The following is a 10,126-nucleotide window of genomic DNA, read 5'->3' as shown; positions in this document are numbered from 1 at the left end:
CAGATCAAAATGACTGAAGAGGATATGCATAAAACGGCGTTCGTCACTCAATGGGGTACCTATTGCTAAACCGTTATGCCGTTCGGATTGATCAATGCTGGAGCAACATATCAACGCACCGCGACTACCCTGTTGCATAACATGATGTACAAAGAAGTGGAGGTATATGTAGATGACATGATTATCAAATCCAAGTATAGGTAAAGTCACATCGCCAACCTTCGCAAGTTCTTTCTCAGATTACGCAAGTATAACATGAGACTTACTCCTCAGAAATGCGCATATAGAGTCACATTCGGCAAGCTAATGGGGTATGTAGTTAGTCAGAGGGGAATAAAGATTGATCCATCCAAGATCAAGGCTCTAATCGGGATGCCACAACCGCAGACTGAAAGGGAAGTTCGAGGTTTCTTAGTCAAGGTGCAATACATAAGTCGTTTCATTTCGAAGCTCACTATGATCTGCGAACCCATATATAAAAAGCTCAAGAAAACGGACCACACTATATGGGATGAAGATTGTCAGAAAGCATTTGTTAGAATCAAGGAGATATTAGCCAATGCGCCCATTCTAATGCCACCGCAGAAAGATCAACCTCTATCTTTGTACCTCACAATCATAGAAACGACCATGGGTGCTATGCTCATACAAGTCGTCGGGAAAGAAGAAAGAGCTATCTACTACATTACCAATAAGTTCTTGGAATATAAGACTAAGTATACACCACTTGAGAAGACATGCCTCGCTTTTGTGTGGGCAACCAAGAAGCTACGCCATTATATGCTTAGCTATTCTGTCAGGTATACTAAATATTAGACCTCGTCAAATACATTTTCGAAAAACCTGTCTTAAATGGACGTTTGGTAAGACAGACTTTGATGCTTTCAGAGTTTGATCTCAAATACGTACCTTTGAAGGTCATTAAAGAGCGAGCAGTAGCCGAATTCTTCGCGGAAAACTCCATTCACGATACCCAAGTGATAGATACATGGTCATTTCCAGATGAAGATATTCTACACTCCAATGCAGAATCACGGGACCTCTATTTTGATGGAGCTTCCAATCTAAGAGCATATGGTATAGGAGTGTTGCTCATTTCTCCTGAAGGTGAGCATACACCAATTTCTGTCAAACTTGACTTCGAGGTAACCAATAACGCGGCAGAATATGAGGCCCGCCTCATCGGTTTACAAGCAGCAGTCAGTTTAGGTTTAAAAAGACTTCGAGTCCATGGCGACTCATCTTTAATCATCAATCAAATTACTGGATCTTGGAAAATCCGGAGTGAAAGCATTGCGCCATATCAAGCCAGGATAGATCAAGTGGCTCAATTCTTCGACCAAGTGGTCTACTTGAATCTACCTCGAGAAGAAAATCAGTTTGCAGACGCTCTTGCTAAACTTACATCCTTGATCAACATGCCCGATGGCATGATAGAAATGCCACTATACATCGAACGACGGTCCGAACCAGCTTATGTGCATTTTCTTACCGATGAAAACAAAAATCAGGAGAAGCCATGGTATCAAGCCATTCTGAATTAAGAGAACGCCATAAGGCGTCATTTTGCTTTGCCTTGATGATTCAAAAGCAAAGAAAGTTATGAAAGAAGTCCATGATCGAGAATGCGGTCCTCAGATGAGTGGACCAATGATGGCAAATAAAATCATGCATCTAGGATACTATTAGACAACGATGGAGACAGATTGCATCAAATACGTAAGACATTGCCACAATTGGCAGATCATCGAGAATGTACAACACGTCCCACCATCCCTACTATACACAATGACATCACCTTGGTCGTTTTCTACTTTGGGAATTGACATCATTGGGAAGATCACTCCAGCCGGGACGGGTGGTCATTGTTTCATTCTAGTAGCCATCGATTACTTCCCAAAATGGGTACAAGCAGCATCCTATACTGCTCTGCCATCCAAACAAGTGGCTAAGTTCATACAAACCAATATCATCTGTAAATATGGGTGCCCACATGAGATAATCAGTGATAACGGGTCCAACTTTCAAGCCAAAACCGAATTGTTGTTAGCCAAGTACAAAATCAAGCATCATTATTCTTCGCCTTATCGACCTCAGACTAATGGTGCAGTGGAGGCAGCAAATAAAAATGTCATCATGATCCTCAATAAAATCATCGACAACTATCGAGACTGGCCCAACAAGATACCCTTTGCATTATAGGGATATCGAACCTCAGTCAGAACGCCCACTGGGACTACTCCTTTCTATCTAACATATGGCATGGAAGCCATACAACCAGTAGAACTAGAGATCCCATCTCTACAAATTCTACTTAAAAGTCAAATCCCGGAAGTGGAATGGACTAGGGACAGGTATGAAGAACTCGTCCTCCTATACAAACGAAGATTACGTGCCTTACATAATGTTCAAACATATCAAGCATGAATTAGGAGAGGCTTAAAAAAGAAAGTCAAACCCCGAAACATTAAGGAGGGAGATCTAGTGCTCAAATATGTCTGAGCTCTTCTACTAGTCGACCCAAGGGGAAATTTCAAGCCTAACTGGGCCGGTCCTTATCTAGTCAAATCTATACTCTAATGGGGTCAGGTTAAAATTACAGACTTAGATGAGCATGAGTTTTCAAATCCAACTAATCTAGACCAACTCAAGCGATATTACCCTTAGAGTAAGCCTAAAAAATGCGCCAAGCGGGATCCACGTGCCGCTCTTGCGACACGTAATACACGACACTAGCCAACCTCGAGATTCGTGCCACCTCGCTCTTGCATTTTGGTATTTTCTTTTTTTATCCTTGGTATCATCAACATAACTTAATTGCATTCTTAAGAGTAAGTAAACCACCATGCTTATTCCCTATGTTCATTACATTTTCTATTTTCGAAATACGTTCTGGGTTTGATTTCATTTCAATGAATACGTAGGAAATCCTTCATGGGATACATCCCAATCAATTTCTAATCAAAAATGTAAATAGAAGGACATTTGCTATGGCACTTGGAATTCGAAAGAATAAATAAAGGGAATTGATTCTACGTTCCTAACTGAAAATGACCAGTTTATCCATCTATTAATAATACGGAAAATAATAATATAAAAATGCTGAAATAAAATGTTAGGCTAGGATTCTAAAAATCCCGCCATTTAAAAGAACAATAATTAATAATTAATAAAGACTTAGGCTGTTTCTATTCTTCCATCTTTCCCTTGCCTTTGTCATTTTTGTCATACTTTTTGTCTCGACCTCGAGGGGGACATTCTTGCGTTATCTCTGACCTAATGGCCAATGGTCTTTCTCGAGGCCCAGTCTTCCCATTTCGATCCACAATCATCTTCTCAACAGGGGCATTCTTTGCCTTCTTCTTCAGGCGGACGACTCGGAATCCAGCTTCATCTTCTTCTTCTTCGGTCAAATATTTCTTTTTCTCTTTCACCACTTCACGGATCTTGTAATCAATCGACTCATGCTTTCTCAGCTTCTTGCGTTCCTCCGAGGTGCTAGCTTTGACCCACTGCAAATATGAATCCGACACCCATAACGAACCAACTGGGATAGGCATAAACCACATGTTCCTTTGGGCCCAACGTAATGCCAACTCACGGCAGGTCTCATAAGTGTGTGCCAAAGCAGTCTGCGGAATGATGTCAAGCTTAGGGATTTTCTGTTTCATGCCAACTTGCCTCATCAACCTCTCCGAGAAAATGTTTACCATGAACTCCAAACCTGGGATGCGAATAGATCGAGTAGGATCAAGAGATGATACTCCTGCCAATGCCCTGAGGTGCCACCAAGGGATAATCCATCTAATCAATGAACCTCCTTCATTTTTTAGTTTGTTCTCCCAGTAGTTGCAAACTCGAGTAAAATCTACCATGTATAGCCTTATCCTCATCATGATTGATCATAGTCGATATCAAGGCACATCAACTGGGGGCTCGATCAATCGCAACCTTTCCATTAGCCAAATATACAAAAGGAAGACTAGTATTAATGTTCCCCGTCTCACGTCCAAAAAAAAAATCGAAAAAAAAGAAAAGAAAAAAGGACGAAAAGAAAAAAAGATGGAGCATTTTACCTGTAAAATGATAGAACTTACAAGATACGGGAGTTCACGATTTGCCTTTCGGTTATCCAACCCTAAGATAGTCTCTCCTAATACCAAGCAAGCTGGGTTTTTGCGCAGTTCCATTTCCTCAATGATAACCAAAAACCACGGGTCACCCCTCATTTCCGCGTTAACATGGCCCTTCAAGAGAAAGCAATGAAAAGGCCAAATCCAAAAGATCTGCGCCTCCCAGCATAAGAAATAGAAGGCCCCCCCCTTATCTTTGAAACGGTCTATAAAGTCAAACATTCACGGTCTACAAAGTCAAACATTCGTACACCCTTAGAGGTTAAAAGACAGTCCACCTCAACTTTGGTCAATCATAGAAGGTCCCTAAATTTATTTTTATATCCTTGGGAACTAGGCGGTAAGGCCGGAAGATTTTCTATATTCCACCCTGCAATTGCTGCAAATTCTTCGTGAAAAGGACAAATTTCACCTCCAGGAAAGGCGAAAACATGATAATCGGGTTCCAATATTCAAGACATGCATAAAGAAACGGTCTTAACCTTTTCACGTGTTTAAAACTGATGATTGATCCAAAAATGCCCATGTCATTCTTCTTCGCAGTCAAAAACTCATTGGTCCATTCTTTGAGTTGGGATTCCAAACATCCAATTTTTTTTTGAAATATTTTTTTGAGTGAGATTATTATATTTGCTAAGCTACGGAGTAATAGAAGGGAGAATTGTGAGAATAGAAGCTAACCCGAGACCTCTATTTATACTATTCGGCCTTTCCTAATTTCGCTTAGGAAGAGACCAACTGGGGAGATAACGCAGCAAATGTTGCGCCCTTTAGAAGCACCGCATCTATTGCTGCGCCCTTTGGAAGCACCGCATCTCTTGCTGCGCCTCTTCCCCAGCCTTATTCTCTGCTATTTTCGTGGGGATCTTTTCTATTTCGGTTTTAGCTATTCTTTCCTATTCCTATAGGAATATATTTGGTATATACGTAAATTTTATTTCCTTACCAAATTTTTTACTCTGATTTCGTTGCGGAATCCGATTCCAACACGGGTTCGCTTTTCAAGACGATATCGTCATTTCGCATTTCATCACAAGCACACTTGCTCATTTCATTCTTCCTTTTTATTTTGGGGAATCATTTAGATCCCTCACTCTTTTCAAACTCTTCTAAACTTAATTTTTTTCATTTAATTCTTTTTTTTTACGGGGAAGCACTCCCACTGTCCGTCGCGCGTCGAGTCATTTGTTGAGTCATTTTGCTCACTATATAGGGCATTTTTTATTTCTTTTTTTCTTTTATTTTCATTTCCACATTTTCGACTTAATCACGTTGCATTTTTTTGATTTTTAGGTCAGTTTTATGCTCCATGTGTTCTATTTGCATTTTTCTATGTGAATTTCGGCAGCATGATGGCGTGAACTACCAAAATGCCAAACCTATTTCCAAGCTAACTTGCAGGTACGATATGTAATACTATGGTTTTCTGTACTGTTGGGTACTCTATCGAGTAAGGCTTACTCTGTCGAGTAAGTGAGTTTTGGTTTCAAACCAGTGTACTGTCTAATGGGTTCTCGATCGAGTAGGTGTTACTCGATCTAGTAGGGGGCACTCGAATGAGTAAGTGATTTACTCGATCGAGTAAGTCCGTTTTACGGGTTGTTTTGCCGGGTTTTGATAGGAAAGTGAGAATGTTATATAAAGTTATTTTATCTATTCCTTTTTACTTTTTCACTGTTGCTAAACAATTTACACAAGAGAAAAGTTATGTATTTTCCCCTTCTCTCATTGCTATCAAATCCTAAGGGCTAGAGCCATCAAATCATTGAGTTCTTTACGCCAATGAGACTGTCGCATCGTGGGTAAGGTTCTAGTATGATTTTTATCTCATCTCATTGATTTTAGTTGAAACCCTAATTAGGTATTTTTAGGGGTTTTGGGAGTACTGTGTTTGTTAGATAGTAATTATATGATTGTGTGATTATAGGAGGTGATTTTATAGAAGAGCAGATTTGAATAACTGATTGTTGACGCGTGCATTTTATATAGGTATTTTGTACTTCATTTGTGCGCATTCTAATGCATATTGTGTAGTGTTTAGCTACAAATGTCCCCTGGATTGTCTACTTTGGTTTGTCTTGCATTATTTGCAGGTATGAACCGGAAAGGAGCGTAATCAGGCCTAAAACATGTCCCTATGCACGCATTTAGGATATGAGTTGAGTCGGAGCTTGGAAACTACTAATTATGATCCGCAAAGAAGTAAGATAGCTAGGCGAGCAAAGGAAGAATTTCAAATTTGTAGTGCCTGCTTTGAAGAGCCATATCTAGAGTTATACAACAGATTTCCATGTGATTCCGATTGAAGATGAAATCTTGTCCTCTTAGCTTTCCAACGCCACCGGAAACGCTTTGTTTGCCCAAGTAACGAAGAAATGGTAGCCGTTTGAATTCAGTGCGCGAAGCAGGAATTATGCGCTGGAAACCACCCGATCGAGTAGATAGTGTTCGATCGAGTACTTTAAAGTCTTCGATCGAATGTGCCTTTGTGATAAGTGTTCGATCGAGTACCTAAAGTACTCAATCGAGAGGTTTTAGCTTGGATTTGTTCGATCGAGTGATATAAAGTTACTCGATCGAGTGACTAGCTTATATACTCAGGATTTCTATTCCGTGTTAGGTTTATTTTATGCTAATAATGACTTCCCTATTAAAAGGAAGTCAGGATTAGGTCATAAAGACTCTTTTACATCTCTTATCACTTCTTAATTACGTTTTGCACTCTTAATCTCGGGAGCTTTTCTTTGCCTCTTTTCTCTCCGGATTCAAACCTTGAATCATTCTTTTCCCTTTAATCCTAATTCTTTGTTTGCTCCTATTAATTGTTCTCTTAATTTAGTTTATGATTTGTTCTTATTCCTTTATCATGTCTCTTATTAGCAAGTCTTTTGTTGTTATTGTTGACGGCCTTAAAAACATGAGTAACTAATTCTCTTTATGTTAGGACTAGGGAATCCTTGGTTGAATTGTGACGATGTAGTGAATAGACTAGACGATTTACATGTGAGAATCTATCCCCATAGCAATATAACTGTAACACCAGTTTAGTTGAATGCATGCTTCTAAATTATATTAATTTGGTTAACTTTGTTGCTGGATCGGAATATTGGAATAAACAGACCTGCTATGAACAGTAGACTACCCTAATGAGGATGGAAGTTAAGTTAGTGGAATTCTAGGGTGGATAGCGGACCGAAAGGACCTTTCCCATGCCCTTCTCATAATATATTCTCTAGGCTACTTGCAACTGAGTCGATAAACTGCCATGGTGAACCGAAATCCTGACATACTCTCTTTTATCTGATCGCTTATATCTTATTTTCTCACTTTGCTGCTCTTACTTTATTTCTCTTGCCCTTAAACCTTTAGTAGTTTAGGAAACCAAAATCAAACTCCCATTTTGTGACCCAATAGACGAACCTTTAGCAGATATCTTGCCTCCATGTGGATACGATCCCGACTTCGCTAGCTATATTAGTTAGAGATCAGTTGGTTATTTTTGGTAGGTATACGATTAGCCTATCAAATTTTGGCGCCGTTGCCGGGGAGGCAACTATTTTATCTGCTTGTTTTATTTTTGTCTGTCTTTAGCCTCAAGGGATTTATTCCTTGAGTCAGTTCTTATCTTTTTTCTTAGTGTTGTTTTGATAGGTCCTAGAGGTCCTACCTAGACAGTTCTAGGTAAAAGATCGTCAAAGGGAAGGCTTGAGTACCTTTGATCTTCCACCGATGTTCCATCCTATGGCTTAGCTGTGGGAAATATCGGTATAATTCCTTTAAGATTATTAGGATTATAATGAAATTATAATAATGAAAAACTAGTCATAAACGAATTTACGTAAACAAAAGTAGAGATAAAGAATCAACCTTTGGTCCTAGCAAATTCGGCCTAAGAACAATATCGAAATCGATATTCTCCTAATCGTTGCACCCAAAATGTGATGAGAAATGCCTCTTTTCTTTGCTAGAATAGATCCCCAATTTTTGTAAATTTTTAGGGTTTTTGTGTGAGTGATGAGAGAATTAGGTCATGGAAAAATTAGAGAGAAAATGATCTCATTTTCCTCTTCTTAAAACCGTGCCCTGGGGAGTGAATTGGGGAAGATTTTTTCTTCCTCTTTTTACTCTCATTCGGTTTTCACCAACCACCAGAATAAGGAGAAAAATATCTTCTTATTTTAGGTTGGTTTTTCAAAATGTATAAACGTGTATTAATTATTTTAATTGTCAATTTATGTCGACATGTATTAATAAGTCTATACACAACAGTTTGTAGTCGATTTATTAATATCGATCTGTCAACAATTTATTATGACAATTTCGCATAATATATACTTTAACTATAAATATAACATATTTATAATTCGCTAATTAAATGTAACTAGTTACGTTTAATTACGAATTAACATCTTAATTCGTTTAAGCTAACATTATATACATTAATTAAATATAACAGTTTATATTCAATTTACGAATTTAACAATTAATTCGTCTCAGCTGGTATTATTTAATTGTATTAAATAATCGTCTCATCATCACATTGACTAACTGTTTAGTCAAATACTTGGACTAACCTTTTAGTCAGGCATCAATGTGATTATATTTTCATATAACCACATCTCTCAAACACATCCTTTAGGTGTGACTTTTAGGGACCAGTTGATCACCGCCATCCGTATGATAATAACGTCAAACTTCTAGCAAGCCAACCGTTATTAAGTAATCGTTAATCAACTAATCAAATACGAAGTATACCCTTGTGAACCTATAAGAGATTTATATATGTTATCACACTAACTGTGGAGGACACAAGCTCCAACATCAGCAGGTGGCTTACTGTGAAAGATATGGTGCTGTTGGGCACAATGCCGCTAATTGGCGGGGAACGATGAGGTCTATGCGTTTAAGTAGCGTAGACAAGCTAGTCGTCCCACTGTAATGTTGCCGCCACATCCACCTTATCAACGAGGCTATCAAAAGCCTCCATTTGTTTGGCCACCGCTACAGCAAGCTACTCCTCCTCCTGATAAACAAAAAGAAGTGATTGCTGAACTGAAATATTTGGTGTAGGCGCTTGCACTCCAATTGCAGGAACATGATAGATTTAATTACGCTCAAATTAATGAGCTTGAGTCTGAAATAGCTCAGTTAGCTGCTGAGACGAACTTTAGGCACGCAGAGAGTGGTTTTTCCTATGAAGGACCGGAGTTCCCTATCGATACTGATGATTTGTATGACTCGGAGTATGAAAGTCTATCTGAAAACGAAGCTTCATACGAGGATTTCTACACTGGACAGAAACAAATGCTCGGCCGAACTGATTATAGTGATCGATCGAGTGATATGTCTGAGGAAGTGTTCGATCGAACAGAAAATACCACTCGATCGAACAGCTGTTATGAGGAAGTTCTCGATCGAGCAGATTCTTGTGTTCGATCGAGTGATATTCAAGAGGAGAGCTTTCGATCGATTACTATCTTTACTCGATCGACCATTTCGGCCATGGAGAGCAATGAAATGCCATCTTGGTTAATTTTGGATGACGTTTTTGATGAAGACCATGGTTATGGTGAATCTTCCCTTTTTCAAAGCCGAGCTCGATGCCTTGGAGGCTGCGATATATGGGACATAACCCACCAAGGAGGGGAATAAGAAGACAGCTGAGTCAGTGATTGTTCCTACCATGGAGGAGGTAATATACTCTTTTGTCAATGATTCCGACGTTAGGAGCAACCAACATGAGGTAGTTAATGATAATTTCATTATTGTTGATATTAATAGTACACAATCTCATATGATTTTTGCTTTTTATTTTGATGCTCTACCCCCTCCCGGTTGGACAAACAATTTAATAATGTTTCACCGTATTTGTCATCGAAAATTTGTTAGGCTGAGACGGTACTTTATATTACTTTCATATGCTCTTTCTTTATTATGGTGCTACTTACAATTTTGTGTAGCACATGCGCAGTTATTTGATCGGTTGCTGCGTG

At 39.0% G+C, this 10,126-nt stretch overlaps 1 protein-coding gene across 1 annotated transcript; it reads left to right on the top strand.

The window, feature by feature from the left end:
- Positions 1–306: 306 nt before the first annotated feature.
- On the top strand, positions 307–1,544 carry LOC141628301 (uncharacterized). Its single transcript, XM_074441460.1, has 3 exons — positions 307–406; positions 889–1,077; positions 1,165–1,544. The coding sequence occupies exons 1-3, from the start codon at positions 307–309 to the stop codon at positions 1,542–1,544; spliced, it is 669 nt and encodes a 222-aa protein (XP_074297561.1).
- Positions 1,545–10,126: the final 8,582 nt, after the last annotated feature.

This window comes from Silene latifolia, chromosome Y (genome assembly GCF_048544455.1).
Source record: "Silene latifolia isolate original U9 population chromosome Y, ASM4854445v1, whole genome shotgun sequence".
Taxonomy (NCBI): domain Eukaryota; kingdom Viridiplantae; phylum Streptophyta; class Magnoliopsida; order Caryophyllales; family Caryophyllaceae; genus Silene; species Silene latifolia.
This window is presented reverse-complemented; position numbering and strand designations above follow the sequence as displayed.